The sequence below is a fragment of the Caenorhabditis elegans genome, chromosome V (assembly GCF_000002985.6).
Source record: "Caenorhabditis elegans chromosome V".
Classification (NCBI taxonomy): Eukaryota; Metazoa; Nematoda; class Chromadorea; order Rhabditida; family Rhabditidae; genus Caenorhabditis; species Caenorhabditis elegans.
This window is the reverse complement of record NC_003283.11, coordinates 4300539-4317816: the sequence shown is the minus strand read 5'-3', so window position 1 is coordinate 4317816 and position 17278 is coordinate 4300539. Positions and strand designations below refer to the sequence as shown.

General features: G+C 38.3%; 1 protein-coding gene, 2 non-coding genes and 2 pseudogenes across 5 annotated transcripts; 3 read left to right on the top strand and 2 right to left on the bottom strand.

Annotated features, from left to right (window-relative positions):
- Positions 1–103: 103 nt before the first annotated feature.
- Positions 104–2092, top strand: ZC132.8 (annotated as a pseudogene). The gene is made up of 5 exons: positions 104–316; positions 364–461; positions 1402–1827; positions 1880–1933; positions 1985–2092. Coding segments are annotated over exons 1-5 (899 nt in total).
- Positions 2093–2659: 567 nt separating this feature from the next.
- srh-192 (Serpentine Receptor, class H) lies at positions 2660–5824 on the top strand (the record flags this gene model as incomplete). Its single annotated transcript, NM_071789.2, has 3 exons — positions 2660–2987; positions 3683–3873; positions 5312–5824. 3 exons carry the CDS (start codon positions 2660–2662, stop codon positions 5822–5824), a joined length of 1032 nt encoding a protein of 343 aa, NP_504190.2.
- Positions 5825–6032: 208 nt separating this feature from the next.
- On the bottom strand, positions 6033–17191 carry ZC132.2 (annotated as a pseudogene). Its single transcript has 4 exons — positions 17116–17191; positions 16974–17043; positions 16855–16928; positions 6033–6351 (listed from the first exon to the last, which is right to left on the bottom strand). Coding segments are annotated over exons 1-4 (539 nt in total).
- ZC132.10 lies at positions 7130–7208 on the top strand. The gene has a single exon (NR_068699.1). It is a non-coding gene; the product is annotated as an Unclassified non-coding RNA ZC132.10 (non-coding RNA).
- Positions 7137–7207, bottom strand: ZC132.t1. The gene has a single exon. It is a non-coding gene; the product is annotated as a tRNA-Gly (tRNA).
- Positions 17192–17278: the final 87 nt, after the last annotated feature.

The window sequence follows — 17278 nt, the reverse complement described above, 5'->3', positions numbered from 1 at the left end:
AACATGCAGCCTTTATAAACATAGAAAGATAAAATATCTGAAGTTTGTCGAATCGCAACTTCTTGCGGTTAGACTTCATTTTCAACAAGAATTTTGCAGTCTAATGTCTGAAGATATTTTCACAGTTTTTAAATTTATTTTCAATGAGACATCTGCATTGAATCTCTCACCTGTTTCAAATTCTACAATTGTATCGTACAATGAAACAACTTTGATATTTTTTGGCACAATTTTTGGCTCCTCATTTTTATTATATACTATTTTCTTTCCATTTTATTTAAAGTCTTTTCACAAGACTTTTCAGCATTTTAACAGTGTGAGTACTGGGAAAACAACTTCTGGAAGAATGAAACAAAGTTTCAGGATCAATTTTTCTCTGTGAGAGTTTCCATATTTTTAACAGTTGTTGTCATATATCCTGCATTCATTATTCTGACATTTATTAGTTATGGATTTCCAGCGTAAGTCATGTTTTAATAGTTTCGTTACAAATAGTTACCGCAGATTTTTTGGTTTATCTTTTTTTGCATTCTACATTTTGAAACATTTTTTATTGAAAATCCTCATTTTAAATTCCACAGCAAACAGTTTTTTTTTAAATTTTGTGGTCCCAAGTATTGTAAAACAGGTTCAATATACCAAAAGCTACAGCGAAGTGGAATTTTTTTTGATATGGTAAAAAAGGGCTGAATTATTTTTGAATTTCCGCGCAAATAATTTACCTATTTTTCTGACGAGATTTTCAGACAATTTTTCATGAGGACGACTTAAAACTTAAACTAATTTTTTTTAATTAAAAAAAAATTAAAATTAATTTGAATTATTTTAAAAGAATTTAAAGCAATTAGTAAAGTAAGAAATTCGCTAAAACTCAAAAATTTCCCAAAAAATCCAATAATCTAACATTTGCAAAAAAATCGGTAGAAACCAGACTAAAGAAGCCGGAAAGTTTACCAATTATTTGACCCTTTCTAATTATTTTTGAAAATTGGAAAAAACACCATTTTAAAAAATTGGAAAAATATCTAGAAACGTTTGTTAGTTATATTCGGAAGTTGTTGCAACTTTGTTTTAAATTTGAGGAATAATTTTTTTTTATTATACAAAATCTGGCTATTCTTATTATTTCGAAGTATTATGAAAAGTGAGGAAATTCTGTAAAATAATGATGGGAACCCGGGAGAAAATGTCAGAAGCACACCGTCTTGTTTATAAAAAATACCCTTTTAAATATGTTCGGCAAACTCCGAAAATTTCCGGCAAATCGGCAAATTGTCGTTTCTTAAATTTTTCGCTAATTCGGAAACTTGCCAAAAATCAAAAACTTTGGCAAATAACTAGGATTGAACATTGTAAGTATTTAGCAACTACGCTTTATCGAAATAAAATAATACATTTCAGGAACAATTGGGTTTCTGAAGACGATTGTGATTTTCTTTCGGTTTTCTCGGCTATGCGCTTTACACATACATACAGCTCGATCTAATGATGCTCTGTGTTTTATCTACTTATATGTTCATCAAATATAAGATTGCCGAAACTCCAAAACTTACTTATTCTTGGTGGTTTGGTACACACTTGGTTTGCATAGTTATTACAGCTATTTCAATCAAAAATGCCGTTTTCTTGAATTGGGTAATTTCGATAACTTCTGGCGGATATCATGATCAATTTGATGCAATGATATTGAGTTTCTTCATCGTTTATATGTGCACCCAACTTTTCCTATCAATTGCTACGATTCTACAATTCAACGTCAAAACTACTACTGAAACAAATCAGATTTTTGCCTGTCAAATTAAAATTATTGGATCTATAAAGTTATTCGTAAGTCTATAAATCTTTGAACTAATCTGTTTTCAAATTTGAAAAATTTTAGTGGCTATTCATCATGCTTGCTATGTTCTTTGTTATGGACTATGAGCAATTTATGGTCAGTTTTTGAATTTTTTGCAGACCTTTTTGATGTTAAAGTATTTTTCAGATTGGCGCGCTTTTTATGTGTTTTGACTATGTTTTAGTGCCAATCGTAGCTATGATGACGGAAATCAAATATTGTCCGACTGCCGAAGTGAAACTATCAAAAGTATAGGTGCTCATTCAAACTCAAATGCCCTCCTAAATTGGCCAACTGTGTTAGTATGAGCGTAGTTACAGAATTTTCCCAATTATGAGATTTTTAATGCCAACTGAATAAAGTTGATCATACTTCCATGGGATCACGGATGCGTTTCATGCAATTAAAATTCTAGATTAATAGATTATCACAATGAAACTTTTCAAAAATTTAGCATATTTGATCCCCTACAATTTATTTCAGAATATAAATATTTTGAACATAACTGGAAGAAAAACAATTTTTTTGATCGATAACTTCCAATAAAAATAATGAAAACAGTTTTCATCGCTTTTTGACTAAATATAAAATTTTGCAATTTTTTTTTGCAATGTTTTATTACATATGTTATTTGGTCATTTTTAATAATTTATTTTGGAAATAAAAAAATGATATTGATTGTATCGAGACTATTACAGGTGTAAATGTGAAAATATACAAATTTAGTGGATTCAATGTAGCAGATGGTTTTCCTACTGAAACCATGGGAACAAAATATTATGTGACGAGCTTCCAAAAATGAGCTCACCAGTAGCGATTTCAATGAACTACTCATGTATTGCAAAAGCCAATTATTTCGATAATCCAGAATTTTTCCTTCTTTGCATGCACATTGTTACTGTAATATCAATACCAATTCACTTTTTTGGAATGTATTGTATAATTTATAAAACTCCGGTGGTGATGAAAACAGTGAAATGGTACCTATTTGCGTTGCATGTTTGGATTATCGCATTTGACTATTCGTTTAGTTTTCTAACGGCTCCATTTTTATTGATTCCAAAACTTGGAGGTTATATTCTTGGTATTTTAAAATACACCAGTATGCCTCTGGACTATCTAACAAGTATAGTTATGGGTATTGGTGCCTGTAAGTTCTGAAAAAATATTTGTTTAAAGGGGGACTACCGGTTCGGACGATTATGAGCGTATGGACTTAAAATGTTCTCAAATGAAAGAATTTTGTAACGAAACTGCTCAAAAAAATGTTCAAAAATTTTTTATGCCGTCTTAAGTTTTGAAAAATTACATACACTGATTTTAGGTAAAATAGCAAATTTTGCCCCTTTTTTCGTGTCGCATCTGTCCAAAGTTGACTTTTTTGTAATTATCATCCTTTATTGCATATTTTGATAGTTTATCTCACATAATTTCGTCCATTAAAGTACATTAAAAGCCGATAGGTAACCATTTTTGATGATTTTTGTTTACCTATCGACAATTTTTTTTTCTGATTTTATATTTGAGCTTGAAATGGCATTTGCTTTTTCAAACCCCAAAGACTCGCGCGCAACGACACTCCGCTTTTTCTATTTGCTAAACAGGTGCGTAGATTTACAGGTTGCAAATTTTCAATGTCATTACATACCTAATTTCCTCCAGATTTAACAGTTTTCACTGTTTTTTATCCACTTTTTTTTTGCATAGGTATTTGGAATTAAAGGCATATTTGAAGTCTTAAAAAAAAACTTTCAGAGATGTCGGTTATCCACCTTTAAAGTCACACAGAAAATGTTGGTCCCTGTGTGATCTGAATTGTTTCATAGACTTAAAATAACATTTCAGATATGGGAATTTCAATAGTGTCAATTTTTGAGAATCGATTTTATATTGTGTGCGATTTTGCGTTCAAAAATCATTGGGTCGTTTTGAGGCGTATCTGGTTAGCCACTCATTACGTCATTGTTCCAACTTTCCTGACTCCAATTGTTTTTCTAACTCCCGATCAGAAAATTGCAGTACCCCTCATGTTCCAGGTTTTATTTTATTTTCCCTAGTTTATAAATATTCCCTAGTTTAGTCCCTAGTTTATAAATATTTAATTTTTTTGATAACTACAGTAGTTTCTGATGAGGCTTGGAAATTACAATTCAATAGAAAACTTCTCACCAAAAATTTAAAAAAAAACTTATCTATCAGGTTGTCCCATAAGTTTTTGTACTATTTTTTTTTTGAAAAAAATTTATTTCTCTCAAGCGACAAGTAGTACTATTCACACAAGTATTCACCATTAGTGTCCACCACTTGTTGCCATTTACTAGGTAACATCATGATGCCACGGGAGAAGAAATCCGGCGAACGCGATGAGAAGAAAGTGGAGAGTTCAGTTTTGAGATGCTCTTCGTCGTCGAATTGCTTGTCGCGCATGTAGTCACTGAGAGACAAGAACAAATGGTAGTCGGTTGGTGCAAGATCTGGAGAATATGGTGGATGCGGTAAAACAGTCCAACCAAGATCTTGCAGCTTTTGGAAAGTCTTCTTGGCGACATGAGGCCTAGCATTATCGTGAAGAAAATATAGTTTTTCATATTTTCCGTTCGTCTTTTCTGCAACTCGGTCCAATTGGGCACAATAGTAATCAGCAGTGATAGTTTTATTAGTTGGCAACAATTCCCAGTGCACGGGTCCTTGAACACCCCACCAGACACAGATCATAATCTTTTTTGGGTGAAGATCATGCTTTGGCGTCGGTATTCCTTTCTCACCGATCGGAAGCCATTGACGTTTTCTGGAATTGTTAACATAGAGCACCCACTTCTCATCTCCAGTAACCAGATTGTTCAGCCAATCGAACTTTCGACGAAAAGTTAGAAGTTGAGTACAAACGTTGACCCGAGTGAGCTTCTGTGATGCCGAAAGTTCATGAGGCACCCAAGTTCCAAGTTTTGAAGTAAAACCAAGGCGACCCAAGTGACGTGCAATTGTGCTATGACAACACTCAAGCTTCTCTTCCATTTCACGAAGACTAAGACGAGGCTCTTCCTCCACCAGCTTCACTAGGTCTTCTTCATTTAACTCTACCGGTCGCCCAGAACGTTCTATTTCTTCGAGACTGAAGTCGCCGTTCTTGAACTTTTGAAACCAACTCTTTGCTGTATTATAAGAGAGTGCTCCCTCACCCATCGCACCGCATATGTTTCGTTTTGCTTCCATTGCTGAATGACCAAGACGAAATTCATAAAGAAGAAGCAACCTAACGTCTTGACGTTCAAGTTTGATGATTGTCATCGTGGCAAAGTAGAAATGGATGAAATGAATCTTTTCTGAAAGGGGACGACCCGACCTTGACACGACCTACGATGAAAAAATTTTAAAACTTTCTAGAAGTTTTGGAAAAATATTTGAAAAAAAGTACAAAAACTTATGGGACAACCTGATACCTTTGGCGGATACTATGAACTGTTAACTTTCCAGAAACTTCCATGTCTTCCCAGTTATATTTATGAAGCTCCAATTTTGGTGTTGAGTGAAAGTCTTACTTATCATGCTACTATCTCAGTTGTTTATATATTTCTAGTTTTGATTGAATCTTTTATATTTGTGGGATACCTTATTTTCAACATCGTCAAGCAAATGAAAGAGCATAAAATGTCTCCAAAAACGTTTGAACTTCAGAAAAAGTTTATTATTACTCTACTCATTCAAGTGTCAATTCCAATGATTTGTTTCATTTTTACATTGATTTATATTGGTTTCGCATATTTGATTAACTATTACAATCAAGGATTGAATAATGCAACTCTGGCAATATTTTCCTGTCATGGTAGTGTATCGACAATAGCACTTATTGCACTTCATGCACCATACCGGGAATACGCACAAGATCTGCTGAGAAAACTTTCAAGAATGAGCCCGGTGGAAGTATCTCAAAACCAAATTGCCAATTTGTCTTCCTCCAACCATTCTAATGTCGTTGTAACCGTATAATATGGTAATTTCTTTTAAACAGTGAACTAATTTATGTATTTTTGCTTTGAAATTTACTCAAAAAACAGTATTATAAACAATTATTTGTTTTGGGAAACTTCTAGTGTTCTGAAACGGTGAAGAAATTCCCATAATTATCTGAATGAAAGAAATAACCACGTGGACTATCCTTCCAATTAATCAAACAAATAATAACACTAAAAATCAATTTTATTTCACGATATTAAAACGCTTGTATGGCGTTACATTAACAACTTTAACCACATAAGTTTTACAACAATTCCACTCTTTTGCATTCATCTTTTTGGCGACAGCAGTGCAGACCTTGTTAACAAATTGCTTGGTGATTATTGCCAACGCCTGTCCCCAAACTTTATCCATACAAGCATTTTGTTTGGCGACACCAGTTTTCTTGTTGTTCTTTTTGTTGAGCACTTTGAGACACTTGTTGATAGGTTGTTTGTATTGATTCATAACTGGGGTCAACAGTTTGTCGAGAAGAGCCATTATTTCAGTGCAGCCGTTTACTAAAAGTTAGTTTCAGTTTCAGGAAATTTTATAAAATCTGACAAAGTTTTGCATATCGGAAAAATTGACTCGTGGACAAGGGCAAAAATATCGCTTTTTTTAATTTTTATCTTGATAAAATCTAGTTTTTTCAATTTCCCAATTTTTCAAACAATGAGGAAACCGATAATTTTTTCAAGATGCTCTTGGCGGTAGATCAGAACTTGATCCGTGGTGAAAAAATGTTGAGTATCGTCAGTTGGATTCAATCTAAATACATTTACATAAATACATAAATACATTTAGTCCAAAATATTTTAATATTTTCAGTTTTTCCAAAATTTTCAGTCACATTTTTGTTTATTAATTTTCGGCTTTTTCCAAAATGTGAACAGCAACCGACAGTTTCCTGTTTTCCGTTTCCCAAGTCTGAAACCGCCATATGTCGTCTGCTACTTCTTAAAAACTTACGCCCAGTGTACGCAACGTACCTTCTCCTTTTTGCCAATATAATATTGCACACATTCCTTCCTCCCCCGGCCACTTTACAATCTCACCCTCAAACTCCGCCCCCCTGGGGCAGGGGTATAAAAGAAGCCCGTCCGCAAGGACGGGCACAGTTATCGTCAACCCCAACTCTCCACACACACACACTTTCAATCCATCCGTTTCTTATATTATACTTTTCCACTGTTTCTTATATTCTTCCACTGTTTCTGTTGTCTACTATTTCTGAGACTCAATAAAGTAACTGGCGAGCAATATCCGTCAGGCTGTTAAAACCCACTGCCCTCACCGTTTATGGTGCATCGACCGGGAATCGAACCCGGGCCGCACGCGTGGCAGGCGAGCATTCTACCACTGAACCACCGATGCTGAGACTCAATAAAGTAACTGGCGAGCAATATCCGTCAGGCTGTTAAAACCCACTGCCCTCACCGTTTATGGTGCATCGACTAAACGACTAAAACAACAACCGCGCGGCAAATCAAAAAAGAAAAAAAAGGCGAGCAAGTAAGTAAGTTCATTTGAAATTTTTCTTCCAAAAGTCAAAAGTTTCCAAAAAAGAAACTTCAAAAATTTCAAAACAAGAGAACCATGAGTCTCCAATATAAGCTAGCTACAACCACAAAAGCAGTCAATGCCCTCATGACAGTAAAAGCCTATTGGGCCGGCAAGACCAAGGATCTTGCCGGGGCACAATTGACCAAAGACCAGTTAGGCGAAATCATAGAGGGAATTGATCAAGTTGAAAGCAAAGTGGCTACCACAGAGAGAGCCATGGAAGCTCTCACAGAAGCAGCAGATCTGCTAGACAATTATGTTACGGAAACACAAAAGTGTACCGAGAAAATTGATGAAATTGTTGAGATAATTGTCGCAGCACAAGACATCAGAGATGTCCTACATGCGACCCTCAAACGGGCTCAGCAACAGAGTTCAGTCACAATGACACGAACAACAGACCAACCGGTTCAAATCCCAATTGTCACATACAATTCAGGGTCACTACCGGACATAAAAATCCCAAAGTTCAAAGGTGAAAGTTGGGAGTTTCAAAACTTCTGGGTTCTCTTTGAAGAGCTAGTCCACAAAACGGACATGCCAGACATGGTGAAATTTATCAGATTACTGGGAGCTCTTGAAGGTGAACCCAAAACCTTGGCAACCAAGTATCAGATCACATCTGAGAACTACGCCAAAGCAGTTGAGGCACTTAAAAACAAGTACACCAACTCAGAAAGCACCATCAATAGCTTGAATGAAAAGCTGCTGAAGGAAAAATCGAAAAATGATTCGATTCAAGCTCAAAAAGAGCTATACGAAAACTTGGTCATCATAATTGATCAGTTACGCCAGTTAGGCGAACATCTCGAAGACAGAATTTTCAAAGATCTTCTATTGAAGAAGTTCTCAGAGAAGATCAGAAGAAAAGTCTACGAACAAAAACTCAAAGACCAGGGAACATGGACCACAGATCGTCTAATCAAGGACATTGAAAAAATCCTGACGATCGAAGAGGACCTGCAAAGTCTCATGAAGACGTCCCAAAATGAGTCGCAACCAAATCCAGCAGCAAAGTCGAAAGACAAATCTGCAAAAACGTTTGACCGTCAGTGTCTTTACTGTAAGTCAACAAAACATGCTCTCCACAAGTGTGACAAATTTGTTACATCAAACATTGATTAAAGATAATCGTTGTTTAAACTGCCTCAGCAAAGGTCATACTGTAGGCGAGTGTAAAAGCACTCGTAAACATTGTGCAAGCTGTGAAGGAGGCAAGCATCACTTTTCTATCTGCAACAAAAGAGATAGAGGAGAGAAAGAGAAAGAAGTCAAGACAAAGACTACTGACTCAGCAAAGTCGGAAAAGCCAAAAGGAACGCCGACAAGAGGGCAACAGAACGTTGCGTGCACAAGGTCACCAGCTGGCGAGGTGACACCAGACAGATACGAAACAGAAAAGGTATCAAATGACCAAGAAGTCATAAGTCTGCCAACCATCTCAGCAAGAGCGTTCAACCCTGAAAAAAGGGACTGGACCGATCTAACAATCATGTTAGATACAGGGGCTGACCAATCATATATAAAGGCAAACATTGCAAAAGATTGGAAGCTACCAAAAGTTGATGAAAAAACACTCCGTCTTCAGACATTCGGAAGTGGAAAAGCTCAACCAGAGAAAATCTTTGAAAGATCAAAAATTGAACTTGAAACTGATGGACAAAAAATCAGCATGATAGTTCTACATTCAGAGTATCTCACAGGGAAAATCTAAAAAGCTCAAATGACAAATGAAGATTTGAAGTTCGCTTTGACAAAGCAACTGAAAATCAATCAAGAATGTTTTGAAACCAGAGTTGAACCAGACATCATTATCGGTTGCGATCACATTGCGGAAATATGGAGAGGTGACTTCATACAGTTACCATCCGGAATTCTATTGATCAAAACTGTGTTTGGTTACACAACAATGGGGAAAAACACAAAATGGTCCAAACCATTGGAGATGGATTCAACCATCTCAGTCATGAACACAGTCGTGAAAGTGCAAAACGACGACATCGAGTTCCTTCAGCAACAGGAAACGATAATGCACGCTCCTAACGAGTATACAGGAGCAGTCGTAGATGAAAAACTGGAGATGGAAAAGAAAACAACTCAGTTTTTCAATAATACGATTGAGAAAAGAGAAAACGGCTACCACGTACGATTGCCTTTCAAGGAGGAAGTCATTGATAAACTTCCATCAAACTTCGCCATTGCGAAGAAAAGACTACAAAGCGGTCTCAAAGCAAACCCACAAGTCAAAAAACTTGTGAACGATGTATTCGAAGATCAAATCTCGAAAAACATCTTGGAAGAAGTAGATGTATCCAAAGATACAGAAGGGATGAGGATTCATTATAATCCACATTCTCCCGTACTGACACCGCAAAAGACTACGACCAAATGTCGCGTAGTTATCGACGGCTCGGCACATTTCAAAAACGAGCCGTCACTAAACGACGCCATCTATCAAGGCCCTACAATACTGCCTGATAGTGTGGACACCAGATTCAGATCAGGCAAAACGGTTCTCTTGGCCGATGTAGAGAAAGCTTTTCTCCAGGTCCATCTGAACGAGAGCGACAGAGACGTGACAAGAGTCCTATGGGTAAAAAACCCTGACCTGCCACCAACAAGAGAAAACTTAAGAGTATTAAGATTTACAAGAGTACTCTTTGGACTCAACGTTAGTCCATTTCTCTTGGGAGCGACCATTCTTTTTCATTTGGACAGAATGGAAGATAAGAAGCTGGCAAACACGATAGCAAGAAATCTTTATGTGGATAATTTGATTATCGCAACAGATGATGACTCTGAAGCAATGTTCAAACTTTACAACAAAGTAAAGACAGTATTCAATGGACTCTCCATGAATATTAGAGAATTTCAGAGTAATGATCAGTCATTCACTGACCTACTAGATGAGTGTGACAAAACGTCAGAAAGCGAAGTTAAAGTCCTGGGGGTAAAATGGTCAACCAAGACAGATCAAATAACTTCGTCAACTACTGATATTGACATACTCGAAAATTCTAGAAGAACAGTATCTAGTGCAATCGCGTCAATATATGACCCGATGGGTCTCCTAGTCCCGCTGCTTCTTCCACTTAAATTATTCCAAAGAAAACTTTGGATCGAAGAGGAGAAGTATGGATGGGACACACCGCTAAAAGAGAAGCACGAAAAAGAGTACAAATCCATCACGGATAATATCCGAGGATTCTCAAAAGATTTCAACCGTCACATCATAGATAAATCTGGCGAGAATGAAATCATAGCATTCGCAGACGCCAGTCAGGAAGCAATTGCAGCTTGTATCTATGTAAAAAACAAGTATGGTGTAAACCTCTTGTTTGGAAAGTCAAATGTCAAGTCTTTGAAAGAAAAATGGACCATTCCAAAACTGGAAGTCCAAGCACTCAAAGTAGCCACTGACAGAGCTCTTTCAACACTGACCGCTCTCCAAGATGGAGACATCAAAGTCACAAAGGTCATCCTCTTTTCTGACAGTGAGATTACCTTAGCATGGCTCAGGTCAGAGCCAGGGAAAAAAGAAGTTGGCATACTGATAAAAAACAGGATTGAATCAATCCGCAAAACCAATGAGACAATGCTCCAAAAAGGAGTACAAGTGTTCTTCGGATATGTCAACACTCTTGAAAACCCAGCCGATCTACGCACAAGAGGGCTTCCAAAAGAAGACTTCCAAAACAGCATATGGTGGAAAGGACCAGAGTATGCAAAGAGTGATTCCTCAACTTGGGAAACACGACAAAAAATGTTCAAAATAAACAGAACAGAAGCAGAAATGGCAAACATCAACATTTGCAAAGCAATCGAATCAGAAAAATTCGAAGCAGTGTTCGACATTAATCGAACAAACTCTCTTCCAAAGATGAGAAGAGTAGCAGCATATGCTTTCCGAGCCATAAAAAAGATGGCCACAAAGCTACCAAGACCGAGACAACAAAAAATGGAAAAAGCAATTCCAGAGCTGACAGTAGCAGCCACAGGAAATCCTCCCATTACAGCAGCCGAACACCAATGGGACGAAAAACGGTTAATCCGTGAACACCAAGCAAATCTCGAAAGCAAAGATTTGCGAAAATGGAGCAAACTCAATATCCAACTGGTGGAAGGTCTAGCTCGCTGTAAAGGAAGACTCTTTCATATGTCACCAGATATTGACATCAGTCAACCGGTCTTTATCATGCCACAAAGCCAATTGGCAAAACTTCTCATCTGGGAAGCACATGGAAAGTATCATACCAATGAACAACAAACCATGGAAGCTACAAGAGAGAAGGCATGGATACCTTGTCTAAGACGGCAGGTGAAGAAAATCATTGGAAAGTGCGTCAAATGTCAAAGATACAACCGAGCGCCAATGAAATATCCAAACATGGCAGACATGCCGTCATTCCGTGTACGTCGGTCCAGACCCTTCGAAAACACAGGGCTGGATTACTTCGGTCCAATGACATTCAGGAAAGAAGATGGTTCCACAGAATCATGTTGGGGATGCGTATTATCATGCGCTACCACGAGACTAACTCACATAGAGTTAGTCCAACAATGCTCAACAAAAGCATTCATCAATGCAATCCGAAGATTCGTATCTGAAAGAGGAATTCCCGACAGAATTGTCAGTGATAACGCTCCTCAATTCTGGGACAACAAATCCTCAACGAAGTATCAGCAAGGGCTTCCAAAGAAAATGCTCTTGACAAAGATATTCTAGAATATCTTGGAAATACATCCATTGAATGGAGTTTCATCACTCCGTACGCTCCTTGGCAAGGAGGCATGTATGAGAGAATGATGCGATCCATAAAACAAGCGATATATAAGTCAATCGGCAAAAACATTCTCACACTCGACGACCTCGAAACGGTAATGAAAGAAGTCTCAGGAATAATAAATTCCAGACCTCTCACATACGTCACAGAAGGTGCAGGAACAACAATTTGCCCGAAAGATTTCATAAATCCAGAAATGAGAATGACAATCCCTCTTCAGGTCACAAAAGACATGATGGATGAATACATCCCACCAGAGGAGATAAATCTCACAAAACAAGAGACCATAGAAGCTCTTCAATCCTCAGTGGCAATCATTGAAGATATCTGGAAGATATGGAACAAAACCTATCTTTCAGAACTGAGAGAAACACACAAACTCAGAATGGACAATAAGCGTGAAATAAACGATTCCCCGTTTGTTGGCCAGGTCGTACTCATATGCGATCCAAACCTTCCCCGTAACAACTGGAAAATGGGAAAAATCACGGAAACAAAACCGTCCACAGATGGAATTCTGAGAGAAGCCCATTTATTAACAGCAACAGGGAGGACAATCAGAAGACCCATAAATTTGATTACTCCATTAGAGATCGAAGAGATTCAACATGAAACAGACGCTCAAGACGCGGAAAATGTCATGGAGGATAACATGGAAAATATTCCAGAAAAGATCCAAGAAGTAGTCGCAAATGGGCAAAGCGAGATCAACACTGAAATTGATCAGCCAAATCAGAACAGAAGGTACAATCTTCGAAAGAAGAAAACCATCAACTACGAGGAGAAAGATGATGACAATAATCAGGCACAAACAGTCTCAAGATCTCAAACATGGGATATTGGGAGAACAATGCCAAAATTATTGTTCCTCTCGCTTTTTGCATTGTTGATAAGTCCTTCGATGGCAACAGCTCCAATAGAGTGTACACAACTGGCATTCGAATCAACGAAAAATTCGATACCTTTGAAACTTGCAGTGCAAATTACTGTACTCAAAGAAAATGAATAGACTGGTCCTCAGGCAACACCGAGATCTGGCTGCCGCCAGCTATCAAATCGGTAGACCACACAGTCACAACAAAAATTCTGAAAGACAACAAAGTCTCAATACATGAGACAAGTTGTCCAGCACAGTCCACATGTGACACAATCGATTGTGTCATATGTTGGTCCAATATCTCAAATCCAGAGTGTCACCCCAACTATGCCATCTTGGGAATAGGAATATTTTTGTACATCATCATGATGATGATACATTGTCTATTCCGGGTACCAGTGCCAATCGGAGCACCAATATCAATGGCATGGAGCGTGATAAAGAGAACGATCTCCACCATTTGGAATTTGGGAAAAGCATGCCTAAGAACAAGACGAGCACAACGAAGACACAGTTGGTCAACAATAATACCAATTTTGTGCATCATCGTTACAGTCAGCTCAGGATGTCAGGAAATTGACTCTCTCACACAGTCACAGAAAATATGTTCCACGGATGACGGAACAAGTTATTGCAAACTTGTGACCAGACAATTCATGAACATTAACCCATACAGGAAAGAATCTTGTATCAGGATCACAAAAAGTGGGAAAGTGACAAAAGAAGTGAGAGTTCAATTCAAGGCCGTTCAACTTGAATGCATGAAAACCACGGTGACGTTCACAAAAGACGTCCAAACCAAGGTTTGGAGCTCCAAACGATGCCCACACATGGGCTCTTGCGGTGAAGACAAATGTAACAACATTTCGTTATCATCACTACTACCAGAACTCGAACCAACAAACGGTTACGTGGAAAAAACAAGGTGTAGTGAGAGCTGCGGGGGGCCTGGCTGCGGATGTTTCTATCCGTCCAGCGGGTGCCTCTTTTACCGCATATACGCAGTTCCCACCACCAATGACTCCTTCGAGATCATGAAATGCAACGAATGGATTGAAAAAGTCCACCTCAAAGTTTCAATAACGGAGTGGGACGGAAAAAATCCAAGAATGGAGAGTCAAGAAATCAAAATTCCATTGAATTTCGTGACAACAATCAAAGACATCACAATGTCAGTGAACTCCATCAACAAGCCAGAATCTCCAATCCTGGCGACTTGGTTCATACAAAGAGCCAACAATACAGCAATATGGGAGCCGTATAAACACCCCATGTTCAACTGCTCAACCAAAGACAGCGAACAAAATAACTGCACATTCACAGAGAACTGTGTATGCACACCCGCAGAAGATAGAATAAACTGTGTGTGCCAAACAGAAAGTCTTCAGAACTATATGAACAGTTTAGACAAAAGACTCCCAATCCAGGAAAACCACTGGAAATTACAGCTAAGCGATGACAAAATTACCGCAACCATTGCTAATGAAGTAACCACTGGAGTTACCATGACATTAAAAGATAATGTTACAATGTCCGCATGGATAAGCAACGAAAAGTGCTACGTGAAAGCTAGTCATGCTTCAGGATGCTACAAATGTGCAACTGGAAGCTCAGCAACGCTACAATGCTTTTCGCAAAAAACCGACACGATCGGAAACATAGTATGCGAAGAAGATATGTTCTCTATACCTTGTACACCAGAAGGTCACAAACAGAACATCACTTTCTTCACAGAAAAGGCTCAGTTCAGAAAACTGCGCCAAATAAGCTGTGGAAAACAAACCCAGACCTTTGAGATAACAGGCATTCTCAAATTTACTGGATCCATATGGACATCGATATACAGAATTATCGAAGGAAAGTCCACCATAACAAATGAAATCTCATGGCCAGATCAGGGACACTTGTGGACCAGCTACCTTTCATTCATGAAAACATTAATGATTACGATAATCATTACATTAGCCGTTTTCGCAGTAACTGGAACAATAGTAGCTTCATTCATGCTACTCGGGATCCGGAAAACGGTCAGATTGACAGTCTTCATAATAGGGCTACCAATAAAAAGCTTGTACAAAATTTATTTTTTTTGTATCAGCCGGTGTGGAAAAAATCGGTACAAATCCGAAACAAAAACCGCTTAAGACGGTCCACATCGGCAAAATTCAAAAAACAAAAATTCAAAATGTGCATTAAAACAAAAAATAAACATCAATTGTTTTCAGAAACTCGTAACAAGCTCAACATGAATCCAGCAGCTCAAGCAGTTGACCAACATGATGCCATGGACATCGAAATTCTTGAAGAACTTCCACAACAAGCTCCAACTCGTCAAAACGAAGGGGACAAACAAGATCTCCAAGAAAAAGATCATTCTCGGAGCGATCAAGCTCATAAAGATCTTCAGAAGCAAGGACAAAATAAAAGGAACGTTGGAAAAGATAATTTTCCACAATGGAATCGCCAAGCAACATATCCTCAGAATGAAAAATATTCTAGAGGAACAGGTGGAAACAATCAACAAGTTCCCACCAAAAGAAACGAAGGAAATTCCCGAACAATACATGCTGCTAGAACAAGTGAAAGAAAAAGTCATGCAGCACAAGCTCGCTGTCACAGAAGCGAGCGATATGATGATATTCCATCATCATCAATTAAATGAATGGGCACAAAAAGACCCAAGAGCTCGCTCCAGACTCGAGAAGCTCCAAAAGGAGAGACAATTCAATGTCCACCAAGCATTGAACACATTAAGTGCCAATAAAGATGGGACATCATCCAAAATGTCACTCATCTCAGATAAGATGAAAGAAGCATGGACACAAATCCAGGCTCACATGACACAAAGCCCGGAGCCCAATCTGCGATTGGAACACCAGATTCAAATTCTCCAAAAGGATCAACAGGAGATGCGATCTTCAATTCGCCTTATCCTGGAAACTCTCTCCAAAAGAGACCTTCACAATCCGCAAAAGCAGAACGAAGCGATCTCCATGGAAGTGATCAATCACGAAGAATCAGAACGTCTTCCAAGAACTGATCTCTGTCAGTTCAATCTTCGGAATTATAAAATTCCGAAGATCAAAGAGCCCGAAACTCTTCAAAAAAGTGGATCACAACCACTCAAAGCCAAGGGAGAAAATCTGTCAAAACAGATTCCAAAGATTCCCAAACAAGGGAACAAAATGCTGTTCAAAGCAAAGTTCCACAGAAGCTTTACGGTTGCAGACGAACCGAAAAGCCCATCATGTGCTTATTGCACCAGAAAACACCTGTCTGACAGATGTGGGATCATCAAAGATCCGAAAGCCCGAAAAGCTCACCTGGAGAACAACAATCGATGTCTGCTCTGCCTCAAGAAGAAAGAAGAACTCCACGAGTTCCAGAAGAAGAGATGTCACTACTGTCACAGGACAAATCACCACTCATCTTGGTGTCTTCAAGCTCCAATCTCAGGAGTCCACTAATTGCCGGGGAGTGTACGCAACGTACCTTCTCCTTTTCGCCAATATAATATTGCACACATTCCTTCCTCCCCCGGCCACTTTACAATCTCACCCTCAAACTCCGCCCCCCTGGGGCAGGGGTATAAAAGAAGCCCGTCCGCAAGGACGGGCACAGTTATCGTCAACCCCAACTCTCCACACACACACACTTTCAATCCATCCGTTTCTTATATTATACTTTTCCACTGTTTCTTATATTCTTCCACTGTTTCTGTTGTCTACTATTTCTGAGACTCAATAAAGTAACTGGCGAGCAATATCCGTCAGGCTGTTAAAACCCACTGCCCTCACCGTTTACCCAGTATACAGCGACATTGCGGGAAGTGCCTTGCTCAAACTGTTGGACATTATGCATGTTGTAGCTTCTGAAAAAAACTTATTCACTGTTCCCCTTCCAATCTACTCCTTACTTCCGATCAACGCATTGGTGTCATCAGAAGATGTGTAGTTCTATATTGATGGCTCCATGCAGGCAATAATCTGAAAATTTTATTCTAGTTGAGATTTGAGAAAACTGGAAAATTATATATTGGCTTATATAAAATTACATACTGAGTTCCTTTGCTGTGAAGAAGGTTACACCTAAGTTGATAGCTTTCTCGCAAAGCCTTGCCCGGTTTTTTCGAGAGATTTCGGGCACAAATCACTTGTACGATGACATTCATAAGTTAAGTTCATCGAAAGGGATTATCGTTGCAAAAGTGTGAATTTTTCA